Source organism: Lactuca virosa, chromosome 8 (genome assembly GCF_052849685.1).
Source record: "Lactuca virosa cultivar CGN04683 chromosome 8, Lactuca_virosa_CGN04683_v6, whole genome shotgun sequence".
Taxonomy (NCBI): domain Eukaryota; kingdom Viridiplantae; phylum Streptophyta; class Magnoliopsida; order Asterales; family Asteraceae; genus Lactuca; species Lactuca virosa.
Genome location: NC_136433.1, coordinates 125,351,577 through 125,375,891, shown reverse-complemented (window position 1 = coordinate 125,375,891; position 24,315 = coordinate 125,351,577). Strand labels below are relative to the sequence as shown.

Below are 24,315 nucleotides of genomic sequence, written 5' to 3'. Positions count from 1 at the left end.
AATCATCTTTAGTCAAGAATATATATATATGAATTTCATGTTGGATTGGTTCAACTTAAGGAAATTCTATATATTGCGTTCTCAAAATTCGATTATGATTACGGCATCCCTCTTCATAGTCAAATTTTGAAAACATGGCAAATAAAAATATTGTAGCAAAAGACTGGTCTAGAATCATGTCTTTATGTGAGACATCATGAATCGTGTACCATTTGCTTTGGGTACAGGATCGATTGCATGTGCTATAATATTTGTCATTTCTAAATTTTTCCAAATGCCCAGAGGCATTAAGAAGGGAAAAGGTCTAGAATTGGATATGACTAAAATGATTAAGCAATTGTCGAGGACAATCTGAGGTTTACCAAAGATTGGTTGCTCAGGGACAGTTGGAAGTATAGTGCTAATTTTGGAAGGACCATATTGACATATTCTGAAAAGAGGCATCTCTTATTTAGAAGTGATAGTCAAAATGAGAATATGGAGTTGTCTCCATAGGTGGAAGTTATATGTGTAAGATTAGAAAACTTAATGCAAGAAGCATGTCCAAAGCAATGTACTTTGAATATGAGACTTAGTTTCCATGGAGTTGATCTCCATTGGAATACCTTATAATGACTGTTGACAAGTCTTTGTGACTTTGTACATATTCATTACAGGAGGGTCAGTGCATATAAGTTTAAAATCTAAACAGATTTCGAAAAATGATAGGAATTTGAAATTCTCACATTTTTCGATAAGGATTTGGGAGTGTGAAATTAGAATCATTGAAATTATGTTCAATTGGTTTATTTTACAAAGTAAGGATCATAGACAAACATAGAGTGCATACTTGGTGTATGGCAAAGCTATTGTTTAAGAAAAACATAGTGTACATGCTTGGAGCATGGGACAACTAGTGTTTTTAATTCAAGTATAAAGTTGATAAAACCGAAACAATGAATAATGAGTAATCAGTATGGTGATAAATAAAAGTGTTTATTTATATTCATAGGGTTTGATACCATATTTGATTCATTTATTCTTGTGTTTCACTTTGCATGTTTTGACTTCCAGAATAACTAAGTCGCTCTTCCTGAATGATTAAGTTATTCAAACCATCCACAGTCGGTCATATGTTGGAAGTAGATATGAATCAAGACTGTCATGGGTTGGTTTGTAGAGGTCCAAGTTGGTGGACAAAGTGGTGCTACAACACTCATGAGTGCTCATAAGTTCTGAGTATTGGATTCAACCCACGCTCATTTGAATCACTTCATGGATTTTATCACGAGTGATCATGAGACGATAATATCTTATATTCTTAAAACCTAGAGATATGAGTTGTTACTATGAGTTGGTTATACATTGATTGCACGAAAATGCATTGGTAACTCGATGTTATAAAACGTGCCTTTGTGTATGATTCAACAAGTAGTAGAACAAGCCATATGAGTCGAAGTTTATCCATTCCTTTTACCTTCGGGATAAAAGCGATATCTGTGGGCCCCTCGATGATTTAGCGATGACACATGTGAGTGCTTGGCCAAGCCAGGACTGATTTGATTTGTTCAATCAGTCAGTCATCATAAATCGAAAATCGGGAAACAAGTCATTGACAAGGTCAGAGTTCGACAGCGGCTTTAAGAGCTACGATTGCCAGTTAGGTTTTGAAGTCATACTCAATAATAGTTTTAGACTTATCCAAGTGGGAGACTATTGGATTAATGTCTAAGTCCATAACTATATTTGGTATGTACTTGACCCGACCCGGCATGGTCCATTTGGGTTGCACTTCACCGGCACAATTTATATGGATAGTCTTTTGAGAATAGTATATTTATGATTTATATTAATATATTATAAGTTCTAATATATTAATATGGAATCATATTAATTAGTTAGTATTGATCAAGAATTAATTTAGAATTAACTAAGTGATCAAAAAGAACTAATTAAATATGGACTCTTATATATATGGAATGGGCCAAGTTCATTTAGGTTGGGCTAAGCTTTCATGGATGGTCCATGGAGCTTTTAACCCATGGATCCTATGTAAATGAAAGGTCATGGGTATTACGGTTTACATGGATGTAACCCTAATCCTCCATAATATATAAAGGGGTCATTGGCTCACAAAATTGGCACAAGTGTGTGAAAATAAGAGTGGGCCGATTTTAGTGTGCATACATATTCTCTCAAGTTCTTCCAAGGTGTTTTGGTGATTTGTGATTACATTTGAGGCTTCCACACTATTGGGGCTAAGCTCTTAAAGCTTGAAGACATCAAGCTACATCAAAAGGTATGTTATCTAACTAGAACTTTGTAGTATAGGTGCTTCATAATATGCTAGTTAGGATGAAACCTTGGAATAGTTAATATTTGCATGTATAATAGAGAAAACATAGATCCAAGGTTTATAGGGTTGCATGTACACCATAGGAGTGTTAGAATGCTCAAAACCCAAAAAAGACCACATAGGGGTTCCAGTGGCACTCGGTGTAAGACCTTGTAGGGTTTCCATGGCATCCCTATATGTTTATATGCATGACTTGTGTAGTTGATATGATTTATGTGATTATGTGTATAAGACCTTGGAGGGTTTCAATGGCATCCTTATATGTGAATATGCATGGTTTATGCGAGTGATATGGTTTATGTGATTATGTGGGGTATGCTCTGGGGAACTCACTAAGCTTCGTGCTTACAATTTTGTTTATGGTTTCAGGTATCATCGGTTTGGAAAGCAAGGGCCCGGCTTGATCGCAGCGCAAACACCCATGCTTTTCCGCATTACATGATTTTGGGATGAACTCTGATAAATTTTTTTAATGAGCAACGTTTTGGAATGTTTGGATTAAATGATATTTGTGTTTGACTATAATAAAAATGAAAAATTTTATTGGAAATTTGGGTCGTTACAAGTTGGTATCGGAGCCTTGGTTTGAGGGATTCGGACATATTTTCGGGTGTGTCTGAACACAAACCGAGGATCTGTAAAGTTTTCAAAAGAAAAATGTTTTCAAGGAAAGAGTTTTCTAAGACAAGAAAGGGTGTGGTGCATGCAATCGGCCGAGCTCTAGTAAGTTTTCCCCAGAATACCCATATATGTTATCTGTTATGACTTAACCTATGAATATGTGAATCGCATGCTAGTTAGGGTTAGGATAGATGCCTTTGTATGTATGTTGTATGAGCTGGTAGACTTGCATGCTAGTGCTGATTAGTCAGAGATAGATTGGCCTGATATGTGATGCTTGTATCCTTGGGGATACTGGACGCCATGCTAGAATGAGAATGATTATTGGTATTGGTAACTGCTAAGTTGATGCTTTGAAAATTGTATACTGTTAGGATCTTATAGCCTTAGAATAACTGATTTGGCCTTATTTCCCGTTCCTTGTATGGTTGTGGTCCTATGGTAGAGTCTATTATTCGACAGTCTATTAGATCCTGTTCTGTGTATAATTTGCATGCATAAGGCAGTCGGCAGTAATGGTGGATGTGGATAGCATAAGTTGTGGTATGTGGGCTGAATGTTATATGATAGTTCTTAGGATCAGAGTGCTACTGCATGAATGCTGCTTGCTTTGTGCTTTGTGGAACTCTTTAATGATGGGAGTCAGCTACTAAGTGAATATGACGATATTCAGGAGGTGTATGGCTGGCATCATGAGGATTTGTTCAGCAGCTGATGGAAGGGTGAGGTTAGGAACCTAGGATATGCTCCAGTGAGTTAGTGGGGCGGTTCGGTGAGGTTGGGAGCCCAGGAGTTGCTTCGGTGGGTATCGTGCTACTGTTTAGTGGATATTTAGTGCATCAGTGGAGTAGGTGACTTAGAGGATTCGGGAGGATTGCTGAGGAAAGTATGGATAGATGTGGAAGGTAGTATTGGGCCCGTACTACTGAAAGCATAGGATCCATACTTCAATCGGTGAGAGTCTTGGAGAATCTAAGAAGCTTATGGGAAGGAGAATTCTTGGTTGTACTTTGATCGTAGGAATAGCTGCTATAGGATGAGGATGCGCACGCATGGGAAGGACCAGGGTTTGATCCCGGCTCCGGTGGTAAACCAGTTAGTGGAAGGACTGCCAAGATTTTGAGTTCGCCTTGGATCTCTTGTATCAGGCGGCAAGGATTGATTGTGCGATCTATTGCACTTTCGGGATTGGAGATTATGTCTTGGGGGTAGTTTGTATCCCGGTTTAGAGCAGAGGTTGCTCCAGCTATTGTAGCTCAGCCGTTGACGATTGAGTTGGTGAGTGGGTCAGGGTGCGAGACCCTGAATGATATGGATCCCAAAGCCCGACGGCAGAAGATCGATTTGGAGTACCTCGAGAAGAGAGGTTCAGGTCATGTGAATTTAGTGTAGGATCTCAGGAAGAGACCCAAGACTTCTGAGCAGCATTTGAGAGGCCAGCAGGGCCGAAGTCAGCACGACATGTGCGGGAAGCAGTACGATGGAGTTATCGATCCAGGAGTATGGGTTGCTACCAGCATAGTAGGATTGATCGTGTCAGCAAGTGACATTATGAGTGGATGCTCGACTTAGGGTGCCCGATCTGATGGATCGGCGGTAAGATGTTGGACAGTTGTGATGAGGCGAGAGTGTTGTAAGTCTGCAGGGTAACCCGTAGCATTTATCGGTCCATAGGCAGCGGTAAAATGTTGGTAAATTTGTATTCGCCTTCGGATTTCTTTGGTAAAAAGGCGCCTTGGGAAGTGATTGGATAATCCGATTGGTTAAGAATACAAGAGTATTCTTCAGGATTTCCAAAGCTGAGTAATCATTGTGCTTGGATAACTATGGGGCGCTTGTGTTGTAGGCGCAGGATTTGGGCGGGTCATGCATATTGATGGAAATGGATCGGAGATCCATAATGCGTAAGAGGTGAAAGAGCATCGTCGAGTCCAAGTGGGGGAGAAACAATTGGTTGCTTAGGCCTAGGTTGTGTTGGTGGGAGTTCAGGAAACTCCCAATCGCCGGTTGGCATCGCCTTGATTATGCATAGTGAGCAGTGGGAATCCATAGGTGCGAACTGAACTCCTGATGGGATATAGGATTCGGCTCGAGAGGCACGACGATGTGATAGTGGAGTGTGGAAAGGCCATGGGTGGTAAGCATGGTTGGATGGAAGTAGTGTTAGGCTGCGATAGGATCATAGCATTTATTGGTCCGAATTAGACTATTTATGTGATGGTCACAAGCATGAAAGGGAGATAAGCTCGTGCTTTGGGCACACCGGCCAAGGTTGGCAAGGAATTACTCTCTGTTCTAGGATGAGGATCTTTGGGGTCCGCGGGCGAGTCCGGATGATTATGGGAATTCAGGATGGAACTGGTAGAGACTGTTGAGTCAATGGTTTGGATCTTGAGTTGCAGGATCATGTGGATAATCAGTATGTGATGCAGAGGAGTCTAGGCTGGGTAGCCTCGATATTGATCTTTTGGGAATCTGGTGGTTGGACCAGGTGCGATACTGGTAGTCTCGGAGATCGGCTTAAGGGTATTTACTTATCGGTCAAGTAAGGGATGTCGGGAAGTCGTGGTGTATTATGCAAGTGCAGGATTTCGTATCAGTGAGATGAGATTTTGGGCATCTATATGCCAAGGGCATCAAATACAGGATTCCAGGGTAATGGATGGGCTTAGTGACTTGGGATTCGTGTTTAGAGTTGCTTGTATTCGGGGTATACGCTAAGTTGTTGTAGTCAGACTAAATAATCTCAGAGTAGTTCATTAGACCCTGTTGTGCAGCTCCTGTCTGAGTCTTAATCGTTTTAGGGATAAGTATCCTACTCGAAGGATTATCTGAGTTTTCTGTCAAGTATAAGTGCACTGCAGGGAAGTTTGGTCTGTGACTCTGTTTTCTAGTGGGAATCTCAAGTTATCAGAAATTGAGTAGCCATTTGGGAGATAAGTGCAATGAATTCGGCAATGATTCAGTGTGGGTGGTCTATTGGGGAGACAGACCATCTCGAGACTTTAGATTTCAAATTGAGTAAATGTGATCATGTTGCAAGGAATTCGTTCATCTTCGGGTCTTAGAACCCTGCGACGGTTGGTTTTGGTTGCCTTGGAAAGGCTGGGGTATGCCTGTGATTGTGGCTGAGTTGCTCAAGTTGTTTGGCGTGTCAGGAGTGGTAAGGAATGATTTCGAGGACGAAATCTAATTTAAATGGGGGAGAGTTTTAGCATTCCGTTTGAAATTAAATAAAATAAGTAAATAAATAATAAATTCTAAAACCCCGAGATGTAAATTATATTTTATTTAATATTATAGTAGCCAAAATCAATAATAATTTAGCAAGGTGTTGGCTTTGAGGAGTTAAAAGTCATAATTTTGGATTTTGGGGGTTAAAAGTGTAAGTTCTGGATTGGTGTTGTAATGATTTTCAGAAGTCATGGGTTGTTTGGTAAGATTGGGACTTACATTGAAAAGATTTTGAAATGCTGAGGGCTGAATGGTAACTTATGGATATGTTTTGAAAAGATTAAGCGTGAAGGGACTGGAAGTGTCAAATTCGTATGAAGTTGTATGGGATACGGGTTTAAACCCGACCCCTTCTTTTCCCCATCGTTTGAAGATGCATCACCATGTTAACCCTCACCCTAGCCACACTTCTTCAGCCGCCACCACCTTCGGACCCTTCTCAGCCGCCGTTGCCACGTCAAGTCCGACTTCCGCCTTACCCTTTGCTACCTTGTCATCGAACGCCACCGTCACACCCCCTGCTGCCTCCAGTGACGTCATGAACGGCTGGAAAAACCCCACCAAGAACGAAGACGAAGTTGTGACCGGCGAAACACGGGTCGTGTGCAATCGAAAAGCTCTCGGTAAGGCTAACAACATCTATTCTCTCATCTCTTTCGTTCCTTTTTGGTTGTATGGGGTCGTAATCGTTGTCTTGGCCACCGCTGCCCGTTGGTCGCCATTTCTGTTGCATTACAGCGACATTCTTCCACCTTGTAGGTGGCTGAGTGCGTACCGTTAACATATAAGAGATGCTTTCGGAATTAATGGTGTAGTATGTGCATTTTTTTGGCAGGGAATCAAGAAACCCGCCACCACCACTGTGTAGTATGTGAGGTAGTGTCTGTCATCTCCAACCACCGTTTACCGCCAGAAGATTGTTGATTGAGTGCGTATCCTGGTGTTGTTGTGTTTCAGGCGTATGTGTATGTTGTTGTTTGCCGGAAAACCGAGGAAAACCCCACCACCACCGTGAGGTGGTGGCTGACACCTCACGCCGCCATGATGTCGTCACCAGCCACCACCTTGGGTGGTTGTGTGCTCTTGCGGGTGAATGGACCGTTATTTGGGATACTTTGGATGTATTTTGTTTTAGAATCATAACCACCACCACCGTAGGGTGGTGGCTGCCGCCGTGAACCACCACCAACCACCACTGCCCGAGGGGGTAGTGGGTGGTACCCGACTTCTTAGATTTCAATTAATGTAAAAACTTAACTATTGGATTAATTGGCTTGTGATTTGGTTGGAAACCCTAATTAGGGTTTAGAAAACCGTAATTTTGGATATGTAAGTTTTGGAGTTGTTAGGACCCGCATTTTGGACCGTTGGAATTGAATTATGAATTTCATCTACCACACCGTATGATTAACCTAGTAGAATGATGGACTTAATGGATTAAGTCCTTAATAGGTTAAGTAAGAACACTTAACCCTAATCATCATTTTATGTGAAAACCCTAATTATGTTTGGGCTTCAAGTTTGGCCTTCTTTTGGGCTTTGGTGATTGGCTTATTGATGAACCAAATGAAAACAGTTTTGTGGACAAAGGAAGTTATTGGGCTTTAGGATAAGGCCCATTGGACAGGCTTGGGCCCAATTTGGAAAGTTGGGCCATAGGTGGGCCATAATTGGGCCTTGATGATTATGAGATATTGGACCATCGGAATGCCAAATGTTTGGACTAGAATAAATGGTTGGGCCTTAAGATAAGACAATGTAGAGGTTTGGGCTCAATTTGGAAAATTGGGCCATATGTTGGGCCTTGGTTGATTATTTGGCTTTTGGGCCTTCAGAGTGTGAGTTTGGTCCTTGGTTTTGAACCAAGCTGGGTTAGGGGTAAAATGGTCCTTTTATCCCAAGTGTGGATTTATGGTTATGCATTGAAACCCAAATGGTTAATTGGTTGTTGTTTTGATATGTACAGTTCGGGTGTCTGTCATCTAGGAGCTAGGGATCTATCCGCGGGACTTCAGCAGTATGAGGTGAGTCTCTTCACCATACCAATGGTTCGAAGGCACCAAGGCCGACCCATTTATCTAGTTGCGATGATTATTGTGGATATGCTATCGGTACATTATGTATTTATGTGAAGACCATGCGGGGGTTCCCATGGCAATTAGTTATATATAGTATGCCGGTTGTCTTCGTGACTCCTGCATGTAGTGGTTATTTGTGAATATGCTGTCAATATGTTATGTATTTATGCGAAGACCATGTGGGGGTTCCCATGGCCGATTATGTGATATGTGGCATGCTAGTTGATTATGTGTTATGTGATATGCTAGTTGTCTCTATGATACTTGCATGGAAGACCTCGGGGGGGGGGGGGGGGAGGGGGTTCCGAGGCAGTTGGATGTCAGACCATTGGGGGGTTCCCATGGCATTCCAGGCTAAGACCATGTGGGGGTTCCCATGACATTAGTGTAAGACCTTGGAGGGTTTCCATGGCATCCTAGTATGTTTGTATGTTTAACTTGCATAATATTTCCTTGGTTAGCTAAGACCATGTGGAGGTTCCCATGGCAGTCAGTGAAGACCATGTGGGGGTTCCCATGGCAGTTAGTGAAGACCGTGTGGGGGTTCCCATGGCAGTTAGTGAAGACCATGTGGGCGTTCCCACGGCAGGTAGTTAAGACCACGTAGGCGTTCCAGTGGCACTCGATGTAAGACCTTGGAGGGTTTCCATGACATCCCTATATGTTTATATGCATGACTTGTGTAGTTGATATGATTTATGTGATTATGTGTATAAGACCTTGGAGGGTTTCCATGGCATCCTTATATGTGTATATGCATGGTTTATGCGAGTGATATGGTTTATATGATTATGTGGGGTATGCTATGGGGAACTCACTAAGCTTCGTGCTTACTGTTTTGTTTATGGTTTCAGGTATCATCGGTTTGGAAAGGAAGGGCCCGACTTGATCGCAGCGCAAACACCCATGCTTTCCGCATTACGTGATTTTGGGATGAACTTTGATAAATGTTTTTAATTAGCAACGTTTTGGAATGTTTGGATTAAATGATATTTGTGTTTGACTATAATAAAAATGAAAAAAATTATTGGAAATTTGGGTCGTTACACACACATTATTCAATTAAGGTGTATAATAGGGGTGAGCACAATAACCGAAATAACTGAATTAACCAATAAAACTGAACCATAATAACTGAACCATTTTCAAAATCGATGGTTTGGTTTCTACTTTTTTAAAAACCGATAACTAACAATTCGATTATGGTTTTACAGGTTAACTGAATCATTATTAACCAAACCGCTAACTTTATATTTACCTATTTAAAAATTATAGATTATATATAAAATAATATAGTCCAACTTATCCAAGACTAATTAAAACTTAAAAAAAACAATCCATTAATCCTCTAATCAAGAGACGAATGAACAATCAGGCTACCGGAGGTTAATCACACATATACAAGCAATCATCCAACATGTATTGGGCTTAAACAATTGATTAATTTGGTAATTCCAAGTAAGCTAATTTTACAATTCATGAACATTATTTTTAATCAGTTCAACCATCACTTTTTATGCCATTTTTGAAGAGCACTGTTAAACATTACTAACCATTAACCAAAAAAATAACCAACAAAACCATTAACCATAACCAATATTAACCATACCCAATGGATACCAAAATTCTTTAACCAATAATAATGGTTAAGGATCGGTTTTTTCTAATAACCGAACCATACCGCCCCATACACACTCCTAGTGCATAAGCTTAAGATCTCTAGTTGAAGACTTATCGAAGCATTGTGTAACAGAAATCTGCATCTTTAAGAGAGTCAAAAGATATCGATTTCGAGAAGTCCAGTTGATTTCTGGGTACATGTCCAAGCTAGTTGGAACATAATTATCATGTTGATATTGCATGTTGACAATATTGTTCATAGGAAACAATGTCTCTCTTTTTGCAAGTTGCAAAGTTAGAAAAATGTTTCGCTATAGTAGGCTTAAGGGAGATAACACTCATATTTCATTTTGAGTCTAAAGGTTTAGATCGTATGGTTTAATAGAACTTAGTCAAAGACATATATGAATATCATGTTGAAATGTTACAATATAGGAGATTCCATATATAGGAATATTATAGCAAGAAATTGAACATATATTAAATCCTTGTATAGGACATAAAGAGTCAAGTCTCATATGCTTCGAATATAGGATCGATCACATATGCTATAATGTTAACTTATTCTAATTTTTCGAATGCCTAGAGCATTGTGTGAAAAAAGATTAAAATTTTTGTGACTAAAGTTGTTAAAAAACTGTCAATAACATTATGAAGTTTTACCAAAGATTGGTTGCTTGTGAACAGTTATAAGTATGACATTATTTGGAAAGGACCATAGTGACACATTTTGGATTGAGATAATTATTAGTCAGAATTGATGACAATATGTAATATGGAAATGTTTCCATGACGGGATATGTTTGCAAAATCTACGTGTGAGTTGGAACGTTTAATGCATGAGAGGTGTTCAAGGAATGTATCTTTAAAATAATTAAATAAACATATTATAAGTAAATAAAAGTTATGAGTGTCTTTAAAAGAAACAAAGTTGTTGTGAGGGGCCATTTAAGGGGTTTTGAAGAGTTAAATTGTTATGGAACTAAGGTTAGGGCTAGAAAGCGTCTAAGGCTGAATCTTGAGGAATCCTGTCAAACTTCGATATTTGACAGGGCTGGTCCTATGATTTTGAAGGCCCTGAGCAAACCGTAACAAATGGGCCCTTATATATATATATATATATATATATATATATATATATATATATATATATATATATATATATATATATATATATATATATATATATATAGAGAGAGAGGTTCATTTGTTTAAACTAAGTATTGTGTTATTGTATGGACAAATGTTGACCAATTATTCTTAAAGGGTATTAATGTAATCTTGCAATATAATTTATTTTTTCCCAGTTAATTAAACTTTGATTGATATCAATCAAATTCCTAAATATCACGCTATTAAATATGCATTTTATCAACGAAGCCTATCAACGAATATAACATATATATATCTATCGTATACGTTTTAATCCATTGCAGATTCATAGTTCATCATCTTCAGAGCAATTTTCTTATTCTGGTTTTTCGTTAATAGAGGTATGTTGTTCATGGAATTTTTTTATAGTGTTGAAGTATCGTTTATCATATGCATATAATTTTTTTTTTATATTCATAGTTAAGAATAATCAATTATATGATTCATCTCATATTTGTTCTTTACGATATTCCAGTAATGAAATTCATTTTTTGAATTTTATTGTTGTGTTTTTCAGAACAAAGATAATATTGATAACAATAAGAAAGACTTTTCTGATAACAATGATCGGAATGTCAATCAATGTCAAGTGCATCAAGATCGGAAGAAAATAAGAAGATGTGAGATTTGTTTTGGTGTTGGTCATGATAGGAGAAATTGTCCTCAAGCAAGGGTCAACAGAGAGTAGATGTTTACTTCGTCAACATATTTTAGGATCTGAATAATGTTTTCAATTTCGTTTTATCGGATTTTATGGAGTTTTATTTCAGTATAATAATGATGTGGATTCATGAAGTATAGGGGGTTCTCCTTGTAAGTTTATGTTTTCATTCAATTAATATTAATAATTCTCATTTTGAGTTTGATTAAAATTTCATACATTTTCTTATTTATCATATAACTACAGAGATGTTGTTGTAAATGTATTTTTGTTCTAATATTTATGGATATAACAGTTCTTCGTAAATTGTGTTGTACTTAATGTTATGTGTACACATTCTGTAAGAATGTGTGATATAAAATATAATTTTTATTATTCGTACAGAACAAACAAAAACACAATTCTTATTATCAAAAGTAGTAGAATGTAACTGTTGATTACAACATACATAAAAAACAAAAACACAATGCTTATTATTCTTAAAGAATAAGTGTTTATAATTTCGTTTTACATATTGATTAGTCAAAGATTCTGGTAGAATTCTTGGGATGAAATTTTACCAGAATGCTAATTTGTATTACAATATACAGATCAAACATGAGCAAAATAAATTTAATGCTATTATTATCACATATACTTTTAAAGAATAAGATTGTTGTATCATGATACCGTGGTATAAGTATGTCTATGTTAAGTTGTACGAGAATATACAGAACAAATGTGTGAAAAATAAATTTATTGTAGATCTTGTTTGTGATTTTCTCACAGAATAACACTCTTGTGATATTAATTGATTATTTAGTATACGTGTTTATGTCATAACAAACCAGAAATCATTTATAAATTCAATAATTTTTTTTTTAAAGTTTGCAGAATTAATTTTTTAAAAGTTTAATTTAAAACGCAGGATGTGTTGAAGTCATATCTACGCAATTTATTATATTTGGAAATTGAATATGTCAAATATTTAGAATATCATGATGAATAATACGATTTTTTGTTGATTATTATCCTTACAATCTTTCTAAAAATTTTAAAAAATCAAATATTTGATAACAATGAATACAGATATCACGCATTTTTAGTTACATATCAATTACACGGTTTCTCCTTTTTTAATATATACTGAATTGGCTCAAAGTTTGTAATATTGAATTTATTTTGCTTTCTCCAATCAACGGGTGTTCAATCGTGTTGTTACTTATCTTATGGATGATACAGTATCAGCTGGTGACGATCATATTCATGATCAACATGAATATCCTAAGGAGTATGAAGATTCCGGGTTACGGGATCATGATTCTCTACATAATGTCGACTTTCAAATATCTGAGATTAGCAATCTAAATTTAGGTGAATTTACTTTATAAGTTTTTAATATTTGTTAATTTGTATAATAATAATGTTGAAATTTTATATTGTTTTTTGTGTTATGGCGTAACTTGCACTTGCAAAGATGAGGATCCATTAGAACACATTCAAGATCACATATATGACAATTCCGAATATCATTTCGGTGATTCTAGTAATCATAACCCAGGTGATGTATTTTAAGTTTTTTTTTCGTTTTTATATATATTTACGTATCAATTACACATACTCTTATTAAAAAATGCAGAAAACGAATTCGAGTTCAATGATAATGAGGCAGATTATACTATAGACGATGATAACATTGAATTTCAGAAAGGTTAGTATATGAAAAAAAAAGTTTAATAAACTAGATCAATTCTTTGCCACTTTTTTAGTTTTTCTTTTATGCAGAACAATCTCATGTTACACATGATTATGTCTCTCCTGGTGGATCATCGTATTGGATTCCTGTTGTTTCAGACAACATCAAACCTAAAATCAATTCAATTTTTGATTCATATACAACAGCATTATCAATGTATTACAATTATGCATCATTAGCAGGCTCTGATGTCAGGCTTGGACCATTTAGAACAACCGAATCTGGCATTACCACACAACGACATTTGCTATGCAATCGGGAAGGTAAACCAACAACCGCTAAAGTGGATACTTTGGACCCTCAACATAATAAGATTCAGAGAAGGAAAGACTCATTTAGGTGCGAATGCAAAGCGAAAATTGTTGTTATTCTAGTACATGGTACTAATAAATATAATGTTGCTGAATTTGTCGAACAACATAATCATAAGTTGTTTGGTAAGGACAATATGTTTTTGTCTCGTACAAAGAGGAAACTTGATTATTCACAGGAGATCTTTATTCATAACTTGTCAAAGCAAAATATTGGTGCCTCAAGAGCACATAGATTGTATTCCGGACTTCATGGTGGTTCTGACATTCGAGGTGGGTTGGTTTATGATTTCAAGAACAGTACGAGAAATCTCAATTCTTACATAGGTGCCAGGGATGCTAAATTCCTTGTAGTGAAGATTCTGGAAAGGAAAAAAATATCCCAACTTTTTCTTTCGATTTTAGAGTTGTTGAGAAAAAATTGAATTCGATAATCATAAGAAATGTGTGACTTTTGGTGCTGGACTTTTGAGTAGAGAAGATGCTAGTTCTTACTCCTGGCTGCTTAGAGCATTTTTGAAATCATTCAAAAAACAACCTACGCTTGTTCTTACATATCAAGATCCAGCTTTAAACAAGGCTGTTAATGAAGTATTTCCAATGTCAGCACATAGGTTTTGTATGTGGCATATTACAAAAAAACTTCCAAATAAGGTGAATATTTTTTTTATATTCAACCCAAACTCACTATGTTTACCTTGTTAGCACATATTGTTGAATCAGAAATAAAATATTTCAGAACAAAATCTATGCGACAACTACAATACATAACCGGCTTCTGCTAGAATTTAAGATACATTCTTTTAGAATTTTAAGCGACATTCTGTTAGAATTCATAGTTTACACCAATCAGACCCTGCATTCCTTGTGCAAAACAATTATTTATTTTATACTAACACTTTTTTTTCAGATAACATCACAACTAGCTACAAACTCAGCCTTTCGAAAGCATTTTCACTCTATAATTTGGAATTCTAAGCTGGAACCACATGATTTTGAAAAGGAATGGAAATCTTGTTTAAATGAGTTTACCATTTCAAATAACAAGTGGTTGCAAGAGATGTATGGGTTGCATAGACATTGGTGTTTGGTTTTGAGCATTCTAACACTTCCTAAGTGTACATGCAACCCTAATAAACCTTGGGTCTCTGTTTGTCTAAAATACATGCAAAATTTCTTTTCCAAGGTTTATAACTTATCTAGCATGGCATGGGGAACTTTTAAACATAAAAGAACTAGATGAATTACATACCTTCGTTTGTGAATTGATTCCTTAGGAGTTTGAGAGCCAAGCACCAATAATGTGAATGCCTCAAATGGAAATCACAAATCACCACAAACTTGGAAAACTTATGAGAGAGTATATATATGCTCTAGAAATCGGCCACCTTTCTTCACACACACTTGGGTGTCATTTCATGCATCACAAACTTGTTTATATAGTGCACATGATTAGGGTAAACCCTAATAACCCATGTCTTTTCCTTTCCAAGGATCCATGGGTTAAGAGCTCCATGGATCATCCATGGACTCCCATATAAGCTTAGCCCATTACCATAATGATTGTTAACCCACACTATATAAATATAATAGCCCATGTTTAATTAGTCACCATTTGATCACTAAATTAATTCATAATTAATTTAAGACAAATACTAATTAAATAATACAATTTCATATTAATATATTATAACTTATAATATATTAATAAGCCGCAAATATACTCTTCTCATAATGTTATCCATATAAATAGTTCGGGTGAAGTGCAACCCAAATGGACCGTGCCGGGTCGGGTCAAGTATATACCAAATAAGTTATGGACTTAGACACCTTATCCAACAGTCTCCCACTTGGATAAGTCTAATAACTATATTTGCCTATATGACTTCAGGAACCAACCGACAATCGTAGCTCTCGAAAACTCTGTTGAACTATGAAGCGCCATTTTAGATAAGTGATCATATAATCCTCTGCTCTCATGATATCAGCCGGACAAATACATGGAACAATGTCTTACTTATTGTCCAGCAGTTTGTTTCCCGATTTCCGATTTGTTTGACAAAGAACTTAATCGAACACATCAATTTAGTTCTGACCGGGCCCGGTACATAGGTCAAAACAAAATCATCGAGGGGCCCAGATATCGCTTCTAATCCTCCAAGGACTAGAAGGAACAGATAAACTTCGACTCATATACTTGTTTCTACTACTTGTTGAATTATACACAAAGGCACGTTTTATAACATCAAGTTACTGATGCGTTTACGTGCAATCAATGCACAACCAACTCATAGGTAACAACTCATATCTCTAGGTTTGAAGACTTATATGATATTACCGTCTCACGATCACTCGAGATTAATTCCATGAAGTGATGCAAGTGAGCGTGGGTTGAATCCAATACTCATAACTTATGAGCACTCATGAGTGTTGTAGCCATGTCCAACATCTTAGACCTCTACAACCAACTCATGACAGTCTCGATTCATATCTACTTCCAACATATGACCGACTGTGGATAGTTTGAATAACTTAATCATTCGGAAAGAATAACCTAGTTATTATGGAAGTCAAAACATGCAAAGTGAAACACAAGAATAATTGAATCCAATATGGTGTCAGCTCTTATGAATATAAATAAAACACCTTTTATTCATCACCATATTGATTCCACATTATTCTGTTTCGATTTATCAACTTAAAACTTGAATTAAAACAATAGTTGTCCCATGCTCCAAGCATGTACACTATGTTTTCTAAACAATAGTCATGCCATACACCAAGTATGCACACTATGTTTGTCTATGATCTTTACTTTGTGAAGTAGATCGATTGAACATGATTCCAATGATGCTCATTTCACAGTCCCAAATCCTTACCGTAAATGAAAGAATACCAAATTCTTGTCATTTACTGTAATCTGTTAGATTCCAAACTTATATGCATTGATCCTCTTGCAATGACTATGCACAAAAGTTTACAAAACTTGTCAACAGTCATTACAGAGTATTCCAAAGGAGGTCACTTCTATGGAAACAAACTCTCATATTCAAAGTACATTGCTTTGAACATCCTTCTTGCATAAAAGTTTCTAACTTTCTCATAGATTCTTAATATCCAACTCCCAATATGGAAAATTTCCATATTCCCATTTTGATTATCATATCTGAACAAGAGCTACCTCTTTTCAGAATATATCCATATGGTCCTTCCAAAATTTAACACTATACTTCCAACTGTCCCTGAGCAACCAATATTTGGTGAACCTTAGATTGTCCTCGACAATTGCTTAATCATTTTAGTCTTATCCAATTCTAGACTTTTCCCTTCTTAATGCTCTGAGCATTTGGAAAATTTAGAAAGGATGAATATTATAGCACATGTGACCGATCCTATACCTGAAGCATATGGGACACGATTCACGATGTCTCACATAAAGACCTGATACTAGATCAGTCTTTTGCTACAATATTTTTTTTATTTTCCATGTTTTCAAAAATCGACTATGAAGAGGGATGTCGTAATCATAATCGAATTTGAGAACGCAATATATATAGAATTTCCTTATGTTGAACCATTCCAACATAAAATTCATATATATATCATTGACTAAAGATGATTGAAATCTCAATCTAAACTTTTAGGATTGAAATGAAGTATAATCTTCTCTCCCTTAATTATAGCAAAACAACATTTTCCAAGTGAAATTCTTGTTTTCTATAATTAACAATACTCATCATAATTGATTATGCTCCCACTAGCATAATAATTATTTAGCACAACAATTATGCTCCCACTAGCTTTGACATGTACTCAGAAATCGACTTCTAGAAATCAATACTTTATTGACTTTCATCACCAAAGTTCAGACTTCTGATACGAGATGCTTCGAAAAAACTTTATCTAAGCTTCTCAGACTCATACATCTTTCTTTAGATAGCTCACATGTGTGTCTAAACAATTATGAAGAGGGATGCCGTAATCATAATGTTTAGACCTGTTTGCCATTTCTCACAAGTCCATGTTAGTGTGCCGGTTAACCACACAAGCTCCACTAATGACTTTGAGAATGCAAACAACACAATTGCTATCTACTTAAAATCTACTTAGTGAAAGCGTTTCCTCACCATTATTTTCATGAATCGGAAAGAAACCTTATGACACTTAGATTTTATGTTGTATGTGTTCCTATCCATATGAATTTGTCAAAACCTTAATCACAAGACAAGTTTAGTGACAAACTCAAAATCATATGGATTGAACTTGTTCAATCTTGATTTCTTGCCTCTTGGTAGCCCAAGGGCCCACCATTGCTTCCAAGTTGTTATGCACACAATTGATAACTCACAGACTCACATACATAGTCAACTTTACCGGAATAGGCACAGGAACAAGAATTATGTCAACACGATAGGTTACAAACCTCAAGCCGTGTGCTAGTGATAAACTATAGGTTTTATCCTTGATTAGCTCTTGAAACTTTCAAGACCTTTAAGACTCCCACTGTCCTCTTGAAATATAAGTTTCTCTTTGTCAAGAACCATTCCTTGACAACCAAACAAATATTCAAGAGTCAGTGCGGATCCTTATCAAGATAAACACTTCACACAATTGGTGTCAATTGGTCTTTGTTTTATCCAAAACATCACAACTTACCAATTTCAAATGTACAAGAGTAGAAAACATTTTACTCTTACATTTGACAAGTGTTATAAACCTTCTTTAAGATGTGTCACTCAAGTTACAATCTTGGAGTATGACTCTATGACTTGTTTTTGGAACGAAGTATGATTCATCTTCTTGATTTTAACCATTCCAACAATTCATGAATCCTCTTCTTAGCCATAAAATTCACTAAGATGTCCTTAGAGGATGAATTATGACATGGTTTCTTAATCATTAAGATGATCATAAAACAAGATACTAAAGTACTCTCCCATCTTTTCAGATTTGAGAAACTTTTATCTTTCTGCCCAATTTGATTCTTCCCATTCGTCCTGCCATACATTGAAACTTTTCCAATGTTTCAGAATTGTACTTCAACTTGTAGGTACAACCATATTTACTAAACTTTAGTAAATCATGACGAATAGTCTTATCGATCTTTGTGGTGGACTTTGACCTGCACACACCCAGTGTACCCGATCCTTTAGTCTTTCACCTGTCTCACATATACATGTGGTCAGGGAATTAGTCTTAACTTTCCAAAAATGAAAATTCTCATTCATCATGCAATACAACCTGCATGATTCCAAGTTTCAGTCCAATTGAAACCTTGGGTAATGAGAATCTTTCCTTATTTGATAAATTTAGACACTACTACTAATGAAAGAATCAAATGCACATTTCCATTATTGCTAGAACCATACAAACATCAATGTTTCATAAAATGCCATTGCAAGGAGATATAATAAAATAAAACAAAATTTTATTTATTTATAAATGCGGAAAAACTTTTTCCTTACAATGCAACTTTAAATGAAAACTATGCTATTACATATCTTCTAGCAATCTATCATAACTCTTATGTAGCAGCTCAAGAATCCGATCTTCGAACCATCCATATTCGCTATCAGATTCAACATACTCCTTTTATTAAGTGTCCTTCCCTTTGCTTGATCCTGCCAGACACCAAAATGTAACCGAGTCACATTTTGTATTAAGAATCATCAATAAGGAACTTAACAGAGTTAGATAGTGGACTTACCTGAAGCAGAGTCAAACCTTTTGTTTCTACTTGCTTTCAGATCTTTTAGGTATTCAGGGCAGCTTCGCTTCCAATGATCCTTCTCATGACAATAAAAACATATAGACTCTTTGGGAACGGTACACGAGATTATCACAGACTTAGCCTTTTCCTTTGCCTTTTGGTCAACAGGGTCGACCAAGGCCGATCCCTTTCCATTGGGAAGAAAAGTATTTTCTGGACTTCCAATTTTACCATTGTCCATGTCCATGGAAGTTTGATAAATAGACCTTCCACCCATATTTGCTTGACCATTGCGCCACATCATTTCTGACTCAGCAACAACAAGCAAATAAGATAGATCTATTAGGGTCATGTCGTGATTTATCACATAGTAGTTCTGAATGAACTCACTATATGACTCTGGAAGTGACTGAAGAACCCAGTCAATAGCCAACTTCCTTGGGACAACGACACCCAACATTCTCAACCTGTCAAAGTGTGACTTCATTCCTAAGACATGAGTGCACACAGGTCTTCCATCTTTATGTTTCATTGCTAGTAGGGCTTGAGTGACCTTGAATTTTTCAAGTCTTCGAGCTTGTGGGTCAGGGAGAATAAATGGAGGAGGTGGAGGTAGAGAAGTATGATTTCCATGAGATTTGGGAAGATCACAGTTGTCTAAACCAGACATCTACAATGGGAGATATTCAAGTTAGTTGATTTTAAGTCCTTAATATAACACCCAATATGAAATATTAAGGCTAGGACCCAACACAATATTTTATAACTTGGAAGAGGGATGCCGTAATCCAAGCTATAAAATATTTGAAGGTAGGTGAATGACGATTCACCAATTTCCACCATGAAAAAAGAAATAAATTATTAAGTTTTAATTGGATTTGATACTCCTAGATCTTTTGAGATTCATTGAACTTTCAATGGCATGTTTCAATCTCGATTATGCCCTTCAGGTTTTGTGACTGGGATGCCGAGGATCACAAAACAACGTGTGAATAACCATGCAAACTCACTTGGTACCCTTAATATTATCACCTAATCGATGTGCCGGTTAACCACACACGCTCCACCGATCTATGATAAACATTAAGTCACCCTTCGTGATCCTTACTAGTCCAAGTTAGTGTGCCGGTTAACCACACACGCTCCACCAACGACTTGGTAAGGTACAAAGTGTGAATTTCATGGGTTAGCACCATATTCACATTTTCCTAAAGTAACTAAGATTGGGAATTTATAAAAGGTTTAGTTACTTTATAATATTCATTATACTTTTAATGAGAATTTAAAGTCATTGTCCTACCCGTTCGGCTAACGACCCTCCACCGATCAAGGAAGCGGTGGGTGAGAATGGACACCCATTAAGTTGCCATTTTATAGGCAACAACCTTATACCCCCCTTATAGACCGGCTTCGTGAATGAGGCCTACTAACGGTAAAACGACTTAATCTTTTACATATATATATATATATATATATATATATATATATATATATATATATATATATATAATAATTAACCATTAATGTTATAAATAGTATAAGGGTTGAATTTTAACTTTTAAAACTCTAAGGGTTTGGAATTAAAGTATATTAAAGTGTGTGTAACTTTACAAATTCCAAAACTTGAGGACAAGTTTTGAAACTATTCAAAACTTTTCATTTCATAACTTATGAATTAAAGGTTCATAAAATGAAGACTCTTCATTTTCATGTAACTTATGTGTTTTAAGTGTGCATAAATGAAAGTGACCTTTGGAAATCCATAACTTGAGGACAAATTATGGACTCCATTAAAACACATAAATGATCAAGAATTATCAATAAACACTTTAGCAAATAATTCCTATGATCTAACAATAATTCATAAGAACATGAACATCATATCAAAAATTCCAAGAACATATGAACACATATCATCATGTAATTTTGATATAAGCCATTGTAAATGGATTAGCACAAACATTACACCATCTAAAACAGGTTTTATAACACCAAAACAGTTTGGGGTAATGTTTCTAGTCCATTTCCAGCAGCAAAACTCGAAAATCTGCATTCTGAGGCTTCTACTCGTCGAGTGCACGAACCTACTCGACGAGTAGGATGAATTTACTCATGGACTCGGCGAGTCCCCCCATGGACTCGACGAGTTCATGCTGCAGAATGCAGAAAACTTGAGTTTTTCAACAAGTTTGCAACAAGTATCAAACAAACAAGCCTAGTCTCTGATACCACTGTTGGGTTTTGAGCATTCTAACACTTCCTAAGTGTACATGCAACCCTAATAAACCTTGGATCTATGTTTGTCTAAAATACATGCAAAATTTGTTTTCCAAGGTTTATAACTTATCTAGCATGGCATGGGGAACTTTTAAACATAAAAGAACTAGATGAATTACATACCTTTGTTTGTGAATTGATTACTTAGGAGTTTGAGAGCCAAGCACCAATAATATGAATGCCTCAAATGGAAATCACAAATCACCACAAACTTGGAAAACTTATGAGAGAGTATATCTATGCTCTAGAAATCGGCCACCTTTCTTCACACACACTTGGGTGTCATTTCATGCATCACAAGCTTGTTTATATAGTGCACATGATTAGGGTAAACCCTAATAACCCATGTCTTTTCCTTTCCAAGGATCCATGGGTTAAGAGCTCCATGGATCATCCATGGACTCCCATATAAGCATAGCCCATTACCATAATGAGTGTTAGCCCACACTATATAAATATAATAGCCCATGTTTAATTAGTCACCATTTGATCACTAAATTAATTCATAATTAATTTAAGACGAATAGTAATTAAATAATACAATTTCATATTAATATATTATAACTTATAATATATTAATAAGCCGCAAATATACTCTTCTCATAATGTTATCCATATAAATAGTTCGGGTGAAGTGCAACCCAAATGGACCATGCCGTGTCGGGTCAAGTATATACCAAATAAGTTATGGACTTAGACACCTTATCCAACAATTGGGTACCTGCATTTTTCAAGGACATACCAATGTCTGGTCTTATGAGAACTACATCATTGTCGGAAGGCCAAAATTGGTCGTTTTAGAACAATACCCTTACTGGTTCTTATTTTTTAATGTTTATGATGACATTTGAGGGTGTTATGGAACGGAAAAGGCGTAATCAAGTTGTCAATGACTTTAACACTGCTACAACACTTCCTAGATTCATCACATCTAGTCCAATTGAACCACGTGCTTCAAAGGTTTACACTCGTAAAATTTTTTATCAGGTGCAGAAAGAGATATCAGATTCTGACAACACTTGTTTCCAAATCAGTGTTACTTCTAATAATTGTGTTGACACTATTATTGTGTTGGAGAAGCAAAAGAACATAACAACAAGGCAACCATCAAGTCCTGTTGTTGATGACAAACTTGAGGAATACCATTACGATCGTCTTACAGAGGATACCCAATACATCGTACGTTATTACTTTAACAATGCATAATTATTTTTTTTTAATCACACAACAATACTTTATTACTGAAACTCATATTTTATCATACATATTCCAGGTTACACACTCAACAACAGATGGTTCATACAAATGTACCTGTATACATTTTGAACATGTCGATATTTTGTATAGGCACATATTTTGTGTTTTTAAGTACTATAGTATTCAAGAGATTCCTGAAGAATACATTGTGAGACGGTGGCGTCGGGATGTTGTTCCAACAGAATTGCTTAAAAGGCGTTTTTCTAATACTTTACTAGACTCTAACTCCGACATGACGGCTATTGAAATTTTTTCAAACGTAGATCGTTGTGTTTCATTTTTAAGCCATGATGCATCGAAGTTAAAGTCATACCTTGAAGAGTTGAATAAGCTAAAGAAAAAATTTGTAGATGATTGTCCAGCCCCTGAGATGTCATCAAGAGAATCATTCTACAACCAGATTATAGGCGTAGAATTAACTAATGATGCTCCCGATATTCACAACCCATCAGATATTCGTAATAAGGGAACTGGCAGTTGTGGTAAGAGATTAAAATCAAAAAAAGAAATGCTGGAAAAAGTTTGTTCGAAGCCTAAGCGAAAGTGTGCTTTATGTAAACAGATGGCTAACCATGATAAACGAAATTGTCCTCTTAAAAAACGTGTTTAAGTAGTATGATTTATATGCAGTTTTTCTTTTATTATTATATTACAGTAAAACTTTTTTGTTTCATCTTTATTTATTTTACTGCTTACAAATTTCATAGTATTTAATAAAATTGTCAGACAGTGTTATACACTTTTGCATATTTTGTAACAATTCTTATCTACCATTAATGAGCATCCTAACTTGTAACAACATAATCTTCATACATTCTACCACGATTAATGTGCATCCTATCTGAAATACAAAATTGAAACAAACATGGAAAATCATAATGTTCATACATTCTACCACTTGTAAAACAGCACACATATTCTGTCAGAATATCTTGTAAACATAAAATGTAGCAGTTTCCTATTTTAATGGAGAGGGCAAATGTACACATAATATTATTGAAAAACAAAACATACATGTGCATTACAAACCATCTTTCAACAACTTATTTTGTTACACTTTACCAATTGTAACATAAGCTCTTATATTCTTCCAGAACATTATGTACAGTCAAATCTAACAATTCTTACACATGACTATTTTGTATCCTATATGACATATAACATTGAAATAATCATGGAAAATCATAATCTTCATACATTCTACCACTTGTACTCAAACAGATACATTCCATCAGAATATCATGTTAATACACTTAAAACAATTTACATACACCAAAACTGTCTACACTAACTTGTATCACACTACCACAACAAATGCATATCA

General features: G+C 36.0%; 1 protein-coding gene across 1 annotated transcript; it reads left to right on the top strand.

Moving 5' to 3' along the window:
- The first annotated feature begins 22,574 nt into the window (after nucleotides 1–22,574).
- Nucleotides 22,575–23,601, top strand: LOC145130816 (protein FAR1-RELATED SEQUENCE 3-like). Its single transcript, XM_079065577.1, has 2 exons — nucleotides 22,575–22,913; nucleotides 23,008–23,601. Exons 1-2 carry the CDS (start codon nucleotides 22,575–22,577, stop codon nucleotides 23,599–23,601), a joined length of 933 nt encoding a protein of 310 aa, XP_078921703.1.
- The last annotated feature ends 714 nt before the right edge of the window (nucleotides 23,602–24,315 follow it).